This window comes from Trachypithecus francoisi, unplaced genomic scaffold, assembly GCF_009764315.1.
Source record: "Trachypithecus francoisi isolate TF-2019V2 unplaced genomic scaffold, Tfra_2.0 Lachesis_group5, whole genome shotgun sequence".
Classification (NCBI taxonomy): Eukaryota; Metazoa; Chordata; class Mammalia; order Primates; family Cercopithecidae; genus Trachypithecus; species Trachypithecus francoisi.
This window is the reverse complement of record NW_022681470.1, coordinates 50,082,662-50,101,508: the sequence shown is the minus strand read 5'-3', so window position 1 is coordinate 50,101,508 and position 18,847 is coordinate 50,082,662. Positions and strand designations below refer to the sequence as shown.

The window sequence follows — 18,847 nt, the reverse complement described above, 5'->3', positions numbered from 1 at the left end:
GGCATGGTGGCAGGCACCTGTAATCCCAGTTAATCAGGAAGCTGAGGTAGGAGAATCACTTGAACCCAGGAGCTGGAGGTTGCAGTGAGCCAAGATCGCGCCATTGCACTCCAGCCTGAGCGACAGAGTGAGACTCCATCTCAAAAAAAGAGAAAAAAAAAAGAGTTCTTAGATATGACACAAAAGGCACTATCTATAAAATTTAAAAAACAGATAAATTAGACTCCATCTCAACTAAAACCTTTACTCTTATGAAAGACCCTGTTAAGAGTATGAAAAGACAAGCTACAGGCTGAGAGAAAATATTTGCAAAACACAAACATGACAAAGGACTTGTATCTTGAAGACACAGGCACTCACTCCTTGTTTTGCACAGCAGTAGGACCATAAAAGTGGCCATGCAAGCTGAAACCACACAACACAATCTTAAATCTTAATCAGTGGGAAGTTATGATTGTTCTATGACCTTTAAAAATTTGTTAAAACTTTCTTACTATTGGCAACAGATGTACAGGTAAATTTTAAGAGTAGTAAAACTAATATTTATTTAATACATTGTAATTTAAAGCATTAGAAACTTTTAGAATTAAAGTGCTTTATATCTTTCTAAAAAAACACCAGTAATAGTTTAAGCAGTGTCTTCTCATGATATAACACAACAGAGCAAGCATTCCTTCTTTCCTTGGTGAATTGTCATACTCCTTTCTGACTCTGGGTCAGTTTTTGACGTTTTACCTTTTGCATTTTCAATGTCATGAGATATCTTTAAGAATTTCTTAAATGCGAAGATATATTTCACTTCCTCTGGGACATCTTCCTTCTTTCCTTATTTATGCCAACAGTTTTGCTGTCACTAAATTTCTCTGGCTGGATGCATATGTAGAGTCTCTTGTTTGAATGGCAGCAGGATCAACATTCTCAGTCAACCATTTCATCTAAAACCCCACAAATGGTTAATTCAAATTTCACTTCCAGTGTTGTAACTTTTTGTTTCTGTGCTGTACTCTCATCTCTGTGGGGAAATCTTCCAATTATCCATTTCTGTAAAACGTCAAGTGGGTTTATTACTGGGAGACGAGGAGGCAACAAAACCAAACATTTGCTGTCTGTCTTAATGAGAGATGCGCAATGGTCAGTCATGAACAAATTTTCAAAAAAGTAATTGGTCAATGACCATATATACATTTGTTATATTGTGATTTGTAGACTGTAAGAGGGAGTACTTTATGCAATCACAGTTAATACGTCATGGTAACTTCAATTTGAACCATTTAAGTCATGGCAAGTGGAAGTCATACATATTGAAATTCTGCAAAAGTGAGGGCTGCCTATATAAATAACTCTCCAAACTCAACAGTAGAAAAAAAAAAAAAATCAGGCTGGGCACAGTGGCTCACACCTATAATCCCCACAATTTGGGAGGCCAATGCGGGCAGATCACAAGGTCAAGAGATTGAGACCATCTTGGCCAACATGGTAAAATCCCATCTCTACTAAAAATACAAAAATTAGCTGGGTGTGCTGGTACGCGCCTGTAGTCCCAGTTACTCGGGAGGCTGAGGCAGGAGAATCCCTTGAATCCAGGAGGCGGAGGTTGCAGTGAGCTGAGATCACATCACTGCACTCCAGCCTGGTGACAGAGCAAGAGTCTGCCTCAAAAAAAAAAAAAAAAATCAAATTACACAGTGGGCAAAAAACATGAACAGACATTTCACCAAAAAGGATATATGTTATAGACACTGAATATATACTCAATATCTTTAGCTGTTAGGGACGAATTAAAACCATGATGTTAAATCACTAAACACCCATTAGAACAAGTGAAAAACATTGTTTTAATCCTGACAATATTAAATGCTGGTGAGGATTTGGAGAAACTAGATCTCTCATACATAGCTAATAACAATGTACAGTTGTAGTCACTCTGGAAAATAATTTGGCAGTTTCTTAAAAGAAAAACAAATATACAATACCATATAACCCAGCAACTGCATTCTTGGGCTTTTATCCAAGCAAAATAAAAAATTATGCCTACAAATTCATGTGTACATGAATGTTCATAGCATCTTTACTTGCCATAGTCAAAACCTAGAAACCATCCAAATGTCCTTCAGTGAGAGAATGGTTAAACAAACTGTGGTACATTCATATCATGGAATATTACTCAGAAATAAAAAGGAACAACCATTGACACATGCAACAACTTGGATGGATCTTCAAGGGAATTTCAGTGAGTGAAAAAAGCCCATCTCAAAGGTTACATGCTATATGATTTCAATTATACTCTCAAAATAACAAAGTTACAGAGATGGAGAACAGATTAGAGGGTTGTCAACAGTTAGGAATGCAGTGATGATAAAAGAAGGCGAGAAGGTTTGGTATGACTATGAGGTAGCACAAGGGATCTTTGTGCTGACGGAACAGTTCTGCATCTTGCTTGAGGTTATGCAAATCTACTCCTGATCAAAGCATATAGAACCACAAAGACACAGACACACACAGACACATATGCACACGAGGGCATGTAAAACTGGTGAAATCTGAATAAGATTTGTGGATTGTATCAATGTGCTGGTTTTGATATATCATGTTGTATCATGTTATGTAAGATGCTACCACTGGGAGAAACTAGGTGAAGGGCAACTGGGGCCTCTCTGTCCTATTTTTGCAACTTCTTATGAATCTATAATTATTTCAAAATAAAAAGTTAAAAAAAATGACCTCCAACCCAGTGGCGTCACTTTTAGGAATTTATCCAGGATACACTCACATAGGTACAAAGAAGTTTACAAATGAATGTTCACTGCAACCCTATTTATAATGGCAAAAAGACTGTACTTAACTCAGACTCTCTCCAATGTTGGCACAGCCATAGGTTGACAGGGTATGCAGCCAGTTAAAAGCCATTTACCGTATAATGAATGCTTACCTCAATTAAAAACACTCTTTTTAAGAAGACAGGGAAAATGTGAATGGATATACAATGATTTCCAAGATATACTATTAAGGGGACAAAGTAAGACACAGAAGAATACTAGTATCTGTGTTAGAAAGAGAAAGAGGTATTTATACATCAGCTCATTATCTACACAACAGGCCTGGAGAGGTCCCAGGAATCTGTACATAGTAATTACCTCTAGAAAGAGAAACTGGGTGCCCTTTGAATTTTGTAGCAGGTGAATAAATCAATATTCATTAATCTAAAAGATTCCCACTACCACTACCACAGTTTTGTTTGGACGAACGGAGGCAAGATGGTGCACTTCCGGGTTCTTCTTCACCAACTTTTCCTGCGCGCGTGAAAATGCAGCCGGCGACCCGGGAAGGTGCAGACCAACTGGGCATGCGCCAGGTGACGTCAATCCGAAGAGACCAAGATTTACCTTGTCGCACCTGTGGAACGCCCCCTGACACGCCCGTGCCCCACCTATTGCCCTCCCACTCCTAGAAAAGCCGCTCCGGAGGGACGCCACCCACGGCCTTCTCACAGCCCCACTCCTGTCGGGATGTCAGGACTGTGGGAACTCCGTCCCAGAGCCCCACCAGGGGACTCTGTCGGCCTTCTTTGCTGGAGGCCGACAGACCTCTTCCCCACACCTTAGGTGACCAAAATAAATTTGCAGTTTTGCTCCTACACTTGCCTACTCGCTGGTTCTTTTGTGCCCGCTCTGGTGGTCTTAGAAAAACAAATCAGGTTTCACACTCGGGTCAGTCACCAAGACTTTATTAAATCTCTCTCTTTCTGGTTTCCACAGGATTACTTTGCCACAATGCTGTTTTCCTCTTTATGCTCCTCCTGACACTGTATATATTAATGTAAACCACAATTCTAACATGTGACCCTTCCTGATACAATGTACCTTCTAGGACATAGTTTATTCACCACTCTGAAAGAAATCTCTCATGAGCAGCATACCCCACGTATCAGTCAGGATCCAATCAGGAGGGAGACAGAAACCACACCAGTCATTTTTTTTTCCCCTCATAAAATCTAGATTCTGCACAAACCAGTAATTTAATAGAGAAAATTAAATACAGAAAATTGTTAATAAAAGATGGTTTACTAAAAGTAATAAAGAAGATTCTAATGGGTATAGAAAAAACAAAGGGAGAAAGAACACTAACAACTCAAGAGTCATTCCCCAGCACTATTCCAGGGCTGAGATTCAGAACTCATTGGAGAGAGCATAGTTGCCACAGGAACTTGGGCTGTAGATGGAAGAAATTTACCAAGAGGAAAGACCAGAGCTGATCAAATCAGAGCACCTCACCTGGTGGCAGAATCACTGGAGGTTCTGGGTAGGCCAAAGGTGTTCTGTAAGGACATTTTACCAGGCAGCAGAGAAACCCGAAGGTGTGGGCCACCGTTATGAAGGTTGTTGAGGTTGACCTTCTGCAGGCCAATCCACTGGCAGCCAATCAAATAACAGCACACCAGAACCAGAAAGAGAAGCCTACTCCCCTTGCTATTGCCTTACTGTGTCCCTCCAATGACAAAGCCTAACACTGAACCTGCTCGCAAAGGAGAAACCTATATAAGGGTAGAGTTTCAACACTGCAAAGCAAGGTGTACCTTAGAGCTCAGAGATAACAAATTGATAACTGGTATGCCCCACAATTTTGAAGATGAATTACAGTGAGGTGATTACTATAATTTAATGGTGTGCTGATGTTATAAAAGTATGGAAGAAGGAAAAAGTGAATCTTTAATTACTCCTTACTAGATATTGCTATTTCTTAATCTTCCATATATATTTGTATGTGTGTGTTCATGTCTTCAGATACAATCTGTAACCATCCCTATATAGGTAGATTTCAAGATTTTGTAGTATCGTATGTGTGGAAAATGAAGATTTGATTTTCGTAAATCAGTGAGAACATGGATAACATTGACGTAAACACATCTTTGTTCAATTGGTTTTAAGAGCATTAATTCTGGTCTTTTTTTTTTTTCTCATATGGGCTAATACTAACAATGGCAAATATACCTTATGCTGTTCATAATGTGAAGAATCACAAAACCACACATCTGTTGATATGTACAAACTAAGGTAGATTTCACAGATATAAATTTGAGCCGAGTCTTCAAGGGTAAGAACACATTCCAGGCAGGGAAAGAAACATTTACTGAGGTATGGAGATGTGAAAAGGAATGGTGTGTTGAGAGGCTACAAAAGAGTGTATGTGGCGCTCATGTCTTTGGGAGGGAAGGATTAGGTGAGGTTGAAAGATAATTAGGCCTTAGGTTTTCTGAATCTTGTTCAATATGTAGATCCCAAGGCTATAACCCACAAAGGACTATTCAGTAAGTTTGGGACAGGGGCCAAGGAATTTGCATTTTAATCACACAACTACCTACCATTGGATGCTAATGCTCATGATCCACACAAGACAAATACTGTATAAAAAGATTTTTACTTAGTGCTACAGGTCTCCAAAATAGGGCGTACACACCTCAGGAACCATGCAAGATAATTCAGCGGGGTGCTAGAAGATACTAAAATACATATTTGTATTTTAATTCAACTTTATTAATAGTTAATATGTGGGTACAGATGCCTTCATCTGATCTGTATACAAGGTGAGGGGAGAACAAGACTTGACAGTGAAGCCTCATCCCCTTGCGTCCAGGATACCATGACAGGTAAGTTTACAGACACTACACAAAATGGAAAGTGGCACAAAAAGATTTCTAGGGGGAAAAAAAAATCAATACATTAAAAGATAATCGTAATAATGCAAGCATATGGGAACAAGGAAATGGCAGAGTTAACCCTTCTCCTAACTCTGTATTAGCTCTTTGCCAAATTACAAGGATAAAAAATTATAAAATCAGATGACCAGAAGTCTATGAATACTTTTAGAAAAAAGTTTGTGCCGTGTGAAGAACATTTTGAAACATCTTGAATATTAAAAATACTGTATTTTGTGCTTTTGTGGCTGAAAACATATTACCTACCAAAACTGTTGCAGCTTCACCATATAATAACTTAGAAATAATTTCCTGACCTATTTAAAAATCTCCAAAACCTCAATAGAATTTGTTTTAAAAAATATTCCAAAATGCTTTAGTGGGTTTTAGAAAGCTAGTTGTTAAAAATATGTAAGTTCTGATTAGTTGCAAGAACAAATGTTGTTCATCTTCTAAGAAGGCAAACATTTGTTGTCACTAGGGTTGAGAAATTTAGAATGCTTTCATTCACTCTACTCCTCTGGCTCAGCTGTCACTTCTAAGTTTTGCTGAGATAGCTTACTTTAGGACTGATAGTTACCAGTGTGAGATTTTTCCATGTATTATCTTTTCTACTTGAAGATTACTTAATACTTATGTTATAAATACCCAGTCACTCTGTCAGAGAATACAGGCCTTTGTTATAATTTGCTGCTTGTTTAAAGTTTTTAAGTTATTTTCCTTATGTGAAGTAATACACAGAGATATATCGTTTTCGTTTGGATCACTGCATATCCTCAAGATAATGATCTTACCTGAAAAGGGGATTCTTGGTTGCAGTCCCAAGTCTAGAGATGTAATTTTCTTTTTCCAGGAATTTCCAGGTAAATTCCTCTTTTACCCTGAAATTTAAGAATTTGAATCTCTCTTCCTACAAGTTTAATAGCATCTCAGACTCAACATTCCAAAACTAAATTGATTCCTCCAGCTGCTACCACTGCGAAATCTGATCCTTACACAATCTTCCCCATCACAGTATAAACAGAAACTCTATCCTTTGTTACTGAGGCAAAAAAAAAAAAAGAAGAAGTGTTTTTGATTTGTACCTCACACATTGTAATCCTATCCATCTACTTTCAAAATATTTACAGAATCTTACCTTTTCTTCCACTGATACCACAGGGGTCCAAGTCTGTCATTTCTTGTATACACTGTTGCAATATCCAATGATCTGGTCTCCTGGTTTCTGCCTTTGCTACCAACAGACAGACTGTGTTCTTCAACAAGGTTGAGTCAATTACTCTTAAATCATGTATCATTCCTCCGCTTAAACTTCCTCAAATGGCTTCCCATATGTATCAGCAAATTAAAGCCAAAAGGCTTACATTTATCTACAAGGCTCCGTAATCTTGTTCACTGCTGCCTCTGCCCTCATCGCTCACTCTTCTTGCTCCCTCCACCTAGCCAAGTGGATTCCTTAACAGTCCTTTAAATGGCAGGTATGCTTCTGCCTGCCTTAAACTTCCTGTTCCCTATCTGGAATGCTTCTCCTCCCACCCTCACTCTTCCCCCACCACCGCGTATTTACCACACTAGATACCTCACTTCAAATTGCTGCTTAAATGTCTTATCTGAGATGTCTCTGACCATCCATGTAAAATAGTAAATGTTGCCACTATCTTATCCCAACATAGCCTAATCACTCTACTATGCTTTAGTTTTTTCGGTATTACTTATTACCACCTAAGACATATTTATTCATTTAATTTTTTCCACCCAATAAAGGAACTACCATTGCTTTGTTCACCCTATATTCCCAGCAACTAAAATAGTACTTGTCACTGCAGGAAGTAACAATAAATATTTGAATGAAGTACCTGCCCAGGTGTGTCCCCACACCTCAACCCCGCCCATGTTGCTTGGAACTTATTAAGAGAGAGAGAGCCCTTTCGAACTAAGGTTTCCTACGGTATTTAGTAATTGTGCCCTCCTATATCTTGTTCCCCTTTTTCTCCTTGTGGTTCTTCACTTACTCACATTAAATATCTTAGACTCGTCTTCTGGGTGTTTTCATTTTTGAAATCTCCGTGTCTTTGAGTTTTTACTTTTCCAAAGATAACTACTACTACATGATATCTCAGGCCACTAATTTAGTCCCCAATAGTGGCCTTGCCTCTCTTTTACTACCACATTTAAATGTGGTTTAATTGCTAGAAAGTTTATTTTATACTATATCTTCTCCAGTGGTTTTTCAAAATTAAAGTTGTCATCCATCTCCACCAGCAATTCTTTTTCACCATCCATTTCTTCTGTGTTCCTGCTCTCTCGATGCTATTTTTCTTCAGGTTTCCTTATTCTTCTTTGTCCACTCACTCCATTTAGTATAAAGCAAACTATGGGATACTCTGAGTGGAAACAAACTTGTGAGCAATAGAAGGCAGCTCTCTTCTGTAGGCTGATTATCTACTAACCAGCAAGTTGCCACTCCTCATCACAGATGACAGGAGGAAAATCTCTTCCAATCTCTGTTGTTTTGTTTTTTTGCTATTTACTTCCCCTCCCCCAGTCTCACCGGGAGATGTGGAATTGGGCCCACCATGCAGCAACCAAACAGGTACTCTGAAGCTAGTCTTCCTAGTACCATACCTATGAACTGCACTGCTTTTCCTCTAAATCCATGTAGCTTTGAAAGCAAGGCTCTCAGTTCAGATACTTGCTGAAGGCTTCATAGCTGCCTGTCTCTAGACCTTCATCTAGATTACAGGAAGAATATCAAAGCAAGCTCTCCTTTCCATATTCTGGTAGAATCAAGGGACTGTATACACTCTTTATTTGCCCAAAGGCTCCAGGCTCACAGCAGCTGCTCTATTCAAGAGAGGGTAGTTGGCAGATGGAAACAGCGATTGAGGGGAGGGAATTTAAGATACATAATCAAACCATCTCCCTAGAACCTGTTTGGATGAAAGGTGTAACTAAGTTTAAAGGTGGGTGAAAAATAAATAAATACAGGGTGACAAGATGAAATACAAGAAAGAGATACAGTAACAGTGCAAACTGTATGACAGAGTAGGAAAGGTGTAGGAGAAATACATATGAATGGACAAGTCCCTGATGGGTGACAGGATGTTTAAAACACTGGAACAGGAGGTAATAAAGAAAAGATTATTATATGCATACAGGTTTGTGAGATATAGCATTAAGAACTCCTGTTTCTTAATGGCTTCTGCTTCCTCTGTCATGAAAAGGTGAGGTCACTTCTGGGTGAAAGTGTAAAGCTGGATCATAGCTGGATCATAACATCTAAGGAACTGGCAAGGGAGTGACTGAGAAGGAAAAACTCAAAATCAATGGCCAAAATAAAAAAGGTAAACAACTTCATGCTTGCTACATGGAAATGGATTCGGGTAAGATTTAGATAAAATTCAGTACAGCACGTAACCATCTCACTGTAGGCAAAGAAAATTCACAACCTCCCAAGAATTCTCCCCTAAAACTCAGAACAAAGCAAACTGAGGAAATCTGCAGCCCATAGAAAAGTCAAAGAAAAATCCTCAAGAATGAAAATCCTTTCCTACCACACCAAAATCTCCAGGGATTCCTTTTAGCCAGCAACCCACCTCTGGGAACCGCTCAGGATGTTCTCTCTTAGTAATGAGTTGCATATACAACTGGCGGAAGTGACCCCAACACTGGCACTTAATGAAACCTTATAGGGCAGAGCTCAGATTTTCCAACAAAGGTTTTACCCATTTTCAGTATCATTAAGCTACAAAAGTAGCAAAGAATACAAGAACTAGCCTCACATGGGAGCAAATTTAGAAAACAAGACTCAGAGGGTTGGGAAGGCTATCAATAGTGTCTTGGTAAAAGTCCTCATCATCTGGGGTGATGATGAATGACCAGTATGTTAATTCTTTTTTTAACAATCTGGATGTTGGAGAAAGGCACTGAAATGACCTATACCTTTAACATTTTATTAATTCATCTTTAAATATATTTTCATCTTTAAATATTCATCTTTAAACATCTAATCAAAGTGTTTAAAGCATGGATCTTGTAAAGCTAATGCCAACCAGTCATCGGTTACCTTCTCCTTGTTGCCGTCTTTCTTCTCACTCCTATGCTTGTCATTCTCATTTCAACACTTACATGAGTTAACTGCAGCCCCATAGATCCTTGACTCCTCATTTCAACGAATACTTCCCCCTCTATACTTTCAAGGTCTTGACTTTTTCTCATCAATATCAGATCACCTCTGAAATCTTGACTTTACACATCCCATCCTCTGACCACCTCCCCCTATCTTTCAGGCTCACTTCACTGTTATCAGATCACAGTACAGCACCACTTTCTCACCATTCACCACCTGCCCTTTATCATGTATTCCTTGAACAGCTTAGATTCCATTTTTCAGTACTACAATTATTACCTTGAAAATATCTTCAACTCTGTGGCCTGCTTCTACTGCCATCAAAATAGCTTAAAAATCTAACTACAATTCTGTATACCTGAAATCAAGCAACTAAATGTCACTGGAGAAAAATCACACTAAGTTTGCCTAGCTTTGCTTAAATTCATGACAACCCCAGAAGCATACAACGCTGTCCAAATTAGTATTTTCCCATTTAGCTGAAGTTTTCTTCTCCTCAAATTCCCACATCAAACTGCTTTAGCCTTAAACTACTTTAATGCATGTCAAATTTATTTCATCATCAGTGACCCTTACACTTCCTTTTTGTCCTCAGTAGTGCATTATGGAATAAAAATACATTATCTAAAAATACAAATATTTAAATATTGTGATATAGTCAAGCCCTTTAAAAACGTTAGTGATGCTCAATTGTGCTAAAACAACTGAATGAGCCACAAGGAAGTTCACTTGATCTCCCCTCAACCATTTACACTGACTCGATAAACACTTTCAAACTATTTCATTTTAAAGAAAAACGTTTGTATTATTTATCAATTAAGAAAGAAAGAAATAGATGGCCATTACACTTAGAGTATTAACATTGTAAACTCCATGAAGGCAGTTCTTCTGTGAGTATCCATTACTATATATGAAAGTTAATACATTGTATAACTCAATGTTTTCACTTGTACTTTGTTGGCAAAATAATCACAGTCCAATAAAATATTCAAATATAATAAAAAGTATCTCTCAAATGTCTTCTGCTTCACTATGGTCTCAGCTCTATTTACTTATGTAATAGAAATCAGCATTCTCAGATGAGGGTAAATGATAAACCAAATAGTTCTGTGTCAAAGGATGCACAAGTAATTATGAGACAGATTCAACAACAAAGCCTTCTTCAGAGCTACTTTATAATGTTTTCTAGGGTCATTTAAGAAAATAGACAGAAAAAATTATTTCAACTCACCATAAATGCTGATCATTACATGATTAAATATGAAAGTACTTTAGAAAATGAGAGAAAAAAATGCTTATTTGGCAATGTGCTGTTTTTTATACACTAGCACCTTTGAGCCTTAAAAAAATTCAACAGCATTTACAACACATGCTATATCTATTTTAGCTATGCAGATGCTCACTGAAAAGCAGATAATCAAAGGAACAGAACAGAATAAAATACATATTTAGTGGGCACTTATGAACTGAATAAAAATTAAGTTTGAATATAGCCCATTAAACTCATCATTAAAGAAATTTTGTTGCAGAAGATTCACAATTATTGGTACCACTGACATAATGATGCTGTTAATGCTCTGATTATATGAGTACAGTTTGTTTTGAAACTATAAAATGTTAAAATCAGAATGCTCAAACTGTAAAGATAATGTAATTTACCAGGACACACTCTTAATTCTATTACAGTAAGAACATAGAAAATTTGACCATAATCAAACTGTAAGTTCAGCAGAGCATGAAACTTGCTATCACTACGAACTATGATTCTATACGTTATTTAACTCATTAGCAGAAACTATAAATGACTATAACTCATTAGTTTTCAAAGTGAAATGTATATTTCAACTATGCTTGACAAAGCTCAATCTTTTCATGTAAAGATAACATTCCAGCCCACAATACAGCTTCTAACTTCTTGGTATGAATGTTTCTGGGGGATTGAAGACAAAGGGAGAATGGAAATGTCCCTAGTGCGCTTAACATAAAATTGGGCAACATGTTTTATTTAACAATTAAATCTAAAATTTAAGAGCTCACCAAACTGGAATCAGAATGAGTAGAACAGGCCAGGCATGGTGGCTCATGCCTGTAATCCCAACATTTTGGGAAGCCAAGGCAGGTGGATCACCTGAGGTCAGGAGTTCAAGACCAACCTGGTTAACATAGTGAAACTCTGTCTCTACTAAAAACTATAAAAATAGACAGATGTGGTGGTACGCACCCATAATCCCAGCTACTCGGGAGGCTGAGGCAGGAGAACTGTGTGAACCCAGGAGGTGGAGGCGGCCGTGAGCTGAGATCACAGCACTGCACTCCAGCCTGGGCAACAGAGTGACACTCCATCTCAAAAACAAACAAAGAAAAACAAACAGAATGAAAAACAAAACAAAGGAAAAACAAAAAGAATGAGAAGAATATTTTATCGGTTCACATGGCACCCAAACTTAAACTCTAATTAAGAACCACTTTGAGAAATAGCACCAACTGGTGGTTAAAAATCACTCACAATGCTTACTCTATGTACATAAACTGTATTACTTATTAAGCACTATAATCAAACTCAGGTTAAATAACTTTCAGTAAATTTAAAGTGGATAGAAATGGAATTCAATGGCAAACAAAATCCTCAGATCGTTTGCTTAAATTCGACATAGCATCAATCCCACTTTTTGAATTTTGGCAATAAAACTAGTTTTATTTTATTAGCTTTACTCATATAAAAATGCTTACCGCTTTTCAGTAAATGGAACATATTTATGACTTCCAAGATGCCCTTATAAAGATTACCTAAAATAATACACAGAAACCCAAAACACATAAAAAACCTGCAAGTATTATTATCTATTATATACTAACTAAATATAAATCTTTATACATTATACATTTTCAATTTCTCCTTAGTTATTATTCCAACAGATATAAACTATGCTGGGATCAACATACTTGCAAATGTGGCAACAAATATTCCAGGATATATAGGACATGGCATTTCAAAATTCCCACGCCAATTCTTAACTTAAGTCAACTTCAGTCATTTCTCCACTTTTTATTTCTATCATTAGAATAGCTGGGTGAATCTCAAATACAAGTGAATAAATAGTAGAAATTCAGTCAAGTAATACTAAAAGCTAATGTAATTAAACTTTCATGTTGTACTTTTTTAAAGAAAAAGAGCAGCTGCCAACTTTTCAGTTGAGAACAAATTTCTATAGTTCTTATTTTATAAATTACTTCTCAGCATTCTATATGGGCTTTAACCAGACAAACCAATGATTTCTTTATTAAGAATCTTTTTTTAAAAAGTATGTGTATATGAAGGGCTTTAATAAACTTCCAAAAAAATTAAAAATAAAAAATTTAAAAACTTATCTTACTCAATTTTGCATTTAAACAAGCAATTTCAAAACACAAAGTTCAAAGCTACTTTCTAATCCATTAATTTGACCAGCTTTTATAAATAATTGCTGTATTTGTAATATAAAATATACTGCTAGTCTCAAAAAATTTTATATACTTTAGTTCAACAAATATTCCTTCCCACCCCTCCAAAAAAGAACAATGTAATCACTTTAACTTTTGTCAGCAGTCACAAAAATTTTTATTTAGGAAAAATATTCCCTTCAATATTTATTAGATAATGAATCTTATTTAAATGAATAGTTTACTTGTACTTTTCCGTGTAGACCAATTTAAAAGTATGCCACTTTCCTTTCATAAGCAAACTGTATTTGTCTCATTCTGCATGGCAGATCAAATATTAATACTTCTTTCTGCCTTAAAAATTATGAGATTTTCCTCATTATAAATTAGTTGTTTCTATAAGGATTACTGTTGTGCTGCTAAAAACAAATGTTAGTAAAGGTTATGGAGACATGGGAAAAAAACAAACTACAATACTAGTTAATAATGAAATACATTAAACATTGTTTAAATATTAAACAGTAAAATACTCTATATTAAATAAATAATTAAAATTGCATTTGTCAATGGGAACACAGGCCAATACCACCAATAACAGGGATGGTCTAGTGCAAAGGGTGGCCACAAAACAACAAAACAAAAACCAGACACACATACAGACAAGAAGGAAGAGGAAACACATTTAATACTGGCATTGTTTTCAATAACAAATTAAACCAGTGATTCTGAATCCTTCCTGCACATTCAAATTACCTGGAGAACTTTAAAAAAAAATACTGATGACCAGGTCTTGTCTCAAATTACATGAAAATGGGAATCAAGATTCAGGCATAGGTATTTTTAAAAACTCTCCAAATGATTCTAACATGCAGTCAGGGTTGAGAGCAACTGATTGAAACCTACATATTTCTTACTGTTCCCTGACTGAGAAGAATTTCCTATGAGTATAGAAATAGAACTTTCCTTTACAGGTTGGGCATACAAGGGTATCCCCAGTTAGCAGTAACTTATGGACGGGTAAGTTATTAATTTATACTTCATTTCCAGTAAAATATCTACTTATACCTCTCTTCATTCCCTGTAATTCTGTACTCTCAAACTCCAAGACAAAGTAGAGTCAAACTACACTTTTATAATAAATTTGTTACACTGAAAATACATTATTCATTCATGCATATAAGTATTTACTGAATGCCTACTATGTGCAAGGCACTGTGTTAAGTACTGCTATATAGGACCATGGCATGGGGGAATAAATAGGGACTGGCTGAAAATTTTTGTTTTTTAGAATAAACAGCTAAAAAATAATGGAATGAAATTAATCACATGGACCTAAATAAGTGACTAAATTATCAAAGAGAAAAAGAGAAAAGAGGTACTTATACTAAGGGTCTGATTTTAAGATAGATGGTTACAGCATATTTGTCCTTTTCCTAATGTTCCTTTACAGTATTTCCATAAGCCTTTGAATATACATAAGGCAAATTCAAAATAGAAAAATAAACCTCGTTCAAAGTAGATGTTCCTAATCTTAACCATATTCCGTATCCAGTAAAGTTCATAAATAAGTACAAATACCAAAAATCTTTATGAGAAGGTAGTTCATATTGACTTGTAGTAGTCTTGACAAGTAATCTTACATAAAAATATCACAGATTCTGGTCCTTGACTATTTCATCATGGAGAAAGTTTACACAACATGTAATTTATTTTAGAAACAGATTTATATGCTAAGAAAGCCTAATGTGAACAAATTTTTCTTTTCTCTTTAAGGAAAGAAGATGGTAAGAAGGTAGGAAAATAGGGGTAGAATCTGTTCAAACCTTGTAAGTATGCTAAAATCTAGTAATTTAAAATGCTGACTGTTCTCTTCTGAAGAGCCTTGTAAATATCATGTGAATAAATATCTTTTCTAGTTACCAGTGGTATGAACTATGTGGTTACTTAAAAAATAGTAACTTCCCATTTTTGTGACAGCGTTAAATTTCATTAAGAAGCTTGATAATGTCAGCTTAATACCTATGAAAGGCCTGTTTACCAAAAATATGTTAACCTTGGAGAAAACTGCTGGGAATAAAAATGGAGGAAAAAAATGACATAAGACTGTGATCAGCAAAATTCCAATGGTAAAAACAGTTTAGGAAAGCAAAGCTTCCTAGTTGCTTTTAAGTAAAAAAAAAAGTGAAATCAAGGTTCAAGGAAAATGGTCACTTGATGTACCTTGGATGCAACGTTTTGTCTAAAGTAGAGAAATAGTAAAATATTTTACTAAGTTAAAATATAGTTTTCATATTTTACACCATGTTGAATACACACATAAAAATACCAGTGTTTTTCTCTTGTTTCTTTTCAGACAATTAAGCAAATGTTTTCTTTGGTGCCTGGGAGTTTATCAATATTTAGGGATAGTGGAAGATAAGAACTCCAAGACTGACAAGCCTAAAATAGAAGATTTAAAATCCTATACCATAAAAATTAGAATCAAAGGTGGACTAAAGAGAAAAGTAGCTTAAAGTTATACTGCAATAGGGCTGATACATATTCTTCACCCAAATCATACTCTGGCTCCCAAAATAAAAAATACTACAGCCTATTGTGGTTTTAATCTGTGTTTTGAGATTTTTTTCAAATGGAAAGATATCACAGATAGAAATACATCATTCTAGGTTTCAAAATCACCAAAGTCAGTGAGAAGAATGTACATTCATTTAAATGTAATCATTTGTAAATAAAGAAATCTTGGAAAGGCTGAACAGTTCAAATTGAAGAATTGTTCTTGATTTTTCATCATTCTTTTTAAATAAAGAGTAAGTATAGATATAGTGTACATACAGATTTTGACATTTTGATTCATTCAAAATAGTCACATCCCTTTGCTTGGTTTTGGATGTTCCAGAGACTAAAATTTAATACCATTCACAACATAGTATTTTTAGTAAAAAGAATTATAGAGCAATGAAAAATCAGAAGATGGCTCAGAGAGCCTTATAATCTCTAAATATACACACATTTATAACCTGCATTTACTTTCTAAAGAAACAAATTTTAAGTAATGCTAATTTAACCAATGGAGAAAAAACTTCTATCAAAATATACAATTTCCATTACAGACTAGAAGGCTAATATTAAAAAAATAGTTGTAAGCCAAAAAGTTTGCTTATATGGATGACAGGCATCATCTCCTTGAAGCACAAAGCATCAAATAAGGTCTTATAAAAGATCAATCTGTGACCTTCCTCATTTTTAAGTTCTTGATAAATTCATAAAGCTTGAGTCTCAATTTCCAGAAATGGAGGAGCCAAATAATTCAGAATCTCAAGTGGGATTTATGCTTTACCATGTACCTGAAAAAAAATATGGTAGGTTATAATGACTATAGGAATTTTAGAATTTTTAGATTAATACATGTAAAAACAGGCTGACATTTCTTAAAACTTAAAATCAACAGAATAAAATGCTGTTTTCTAGAAAACTGGAAATATAAAGACTTCTGGAAAAAGCTAGAAATAACACTCCTCTTATTAAGTAATATAATCTAAGAGCTTCTAGCTAAAATAATATATATGTTTCACATATATTGTGAGAGACTCGCACCAAGAATGTTACAGATTTTAAGGAGTATACTTCAAAGAGAACCGATTCAGTGGTATTTACTGTGATCATATGCTGTTCTTAAATTTGCCAATTACAAAACTTTTATTAATGTAAAGGGCTTTATGAACACTATACTAGTAATTAAAATAAATTTTTAAAATTCATTTCCTTTTGTGAACCATCCATAACATAAATCCAGAATCAGAGATCTTTCAGTACTTGCAAAAAAACATAGGGTTCTCTTAATCAAAAGTTCCTTGGATGGAAAATAAGGTTCAAAAAGATCACACAGATAATTAGAGACAGATTACAAAACCAAGACTAAAGTCTAAGTCTTCTGACTCAGTTTAGTGTTACTTCTATCAGGCTATATTAAACTCTCCATCTAAATTAATTATACAAAAAAAATTGTTATTTACTATAGATAAGCATCAAGTTAATGTTAAAAGAAGGGAATTAGAGAATAAGACTGACAAATTTACGCAACTTAAAATTTAACTCAGACAGAAAAATTACAATAAAACACACATAAGCATATTTTAGAATCAGAATTACCTGTCCAATGTTTCCCAAAATCGTAAGAACACTGGTCTATCCAAATGACGTTTGTGATAGCTGAGTTCTAATACTGTTACATCCCATTTCTGAACATTTGGATCCAGACGAACTTCATCATACTTCAGATGGAAGGCTTTAACTACAGAGGGGGTGGAGAGAAGTAATCATTTTTTTATTCAAAATTAAAAAAAAAAAAACTTCCTTCTTCTACCAACTGAAGCCACATTGTAACTAAAGTGATCTTTTAAAATATTATCTTTAAAAACATTCGGGGTTTATACATGCCAGCCACTGGAGACTAAAATGAGGAATAAGGTAAGATAAAATACACATGGTCCAGTGAAGGACAATAAGAAAAGACTATAAGGGTGGGAGGTTATCACAGAAATACAAGAGTGCAACCATACCTTGGAGATATTGTGGGTTCAGTTCCAGACCACCGCAATAAAGTAAGTATCATAATACAGTGAGTTACACATATTTCCTGCTACCTCATTGCATATAAAAGTTACACTAACACCGTATCATAGTCTATATTAAGTGTGCAATAGCATTATGTTTAAAAAACAATGTACATGCCTTAATTAAAATGTACTTTCTTGCTAAAAAAAAAGCTAACAATCATCTGAGCCTTTGGCAAGTCCTAATTTTTTTTTGCTGGTGTAGGATTATGCCTCAATGTTGATGGCTGTTGACTGAATAGGGTGTGGTAGTTGAAGGTTAGGGTGGCTATAGCGATTTCAGAAAGTAAGACAACAATGAAGTTTGCTGCACTGATTGACTCTGCCTTTCACAAAAGATTTCTCTGAAGTATGTGATAATATTTGATAGCATTTTACTTACAGAAGAACTTCCTTTAAAATTGGAGTTAATCCTCTCAAATTCTGATGCTTTCTGTCATGTTCTAAATCCTTTGTTGTCATTTCAACAATGTTTACAGCATTTTCACAAAAGTGCTCACTGGAGTGAATTCCATCTCAAAAAACCACTTTCTTTGTTCATCTGTATGAAGGAACTCCTCATCCATTCAAGTTCCAGCATGAGAGTGCAGCACTTCAGTCACATCTTCAAGCTCCACTTCTAATGCTAGTTCACTTGCTATTTCCACACCCTATCTTTATTTCCTCCACTGAAGTCTTAAACCCCTCAAAGTCATCTATGAACCATGAAGGTAGGAATCAACTTCTTCTAAACTCTGGTTATGTTAATATTTTGACTTCCTCCTATTAATCACAAATGTTCTTAATGGCATCTAGAATGGTAAATCTTATCTAGAAAAGCTTCAATTTACTTTTCCTGATCCATCAGAGGAATCACTATATATAGCAGCTACAGCCTTACAAAACTTATTTCTTAAATAATAAATCCTGAAAAGTCTAAATTACTCCTTGATCTATGGGCTAAGGAATAGATGTGTTAGTAATCATGAAAACAACATTTGTCTCCTTGAACAC

General features: G+C 35.4%; 1 protein-coding gene across 2 annotated transcripts in view; it reads right to left on the bottom strand.

Annotated features, from left to right (window-relative positions):
• Positions 1-12,487: 12,487 nt before the first annotated feature.
• CDC73 (cell division cycle 73) overlaps positions 12,488-18,847 on the bottom strand; it is a 143,482-nt gene continuing 137,122 nt past the window's right edge. For both annotated transcript variants that reach the window (XM_033200509.1, XM_033200510.1), the window contains 2 exons: positions 17,391-17,532; positions 12,488-16,585 (listed from right to left, as the gene is read on the bottom strand). In XM_033200509.1, coding sequence (XP_033056400.1) covers positions 16,549-16,585; positions 17,391-17,532 — 179 coding nt within the window. In that variant the 3' untranslated portion in view covers positions 12,488-16,548. The remainder of the gene's footprint in view (positions 16,586-17,390; positions 17,533-18,847) is intronic.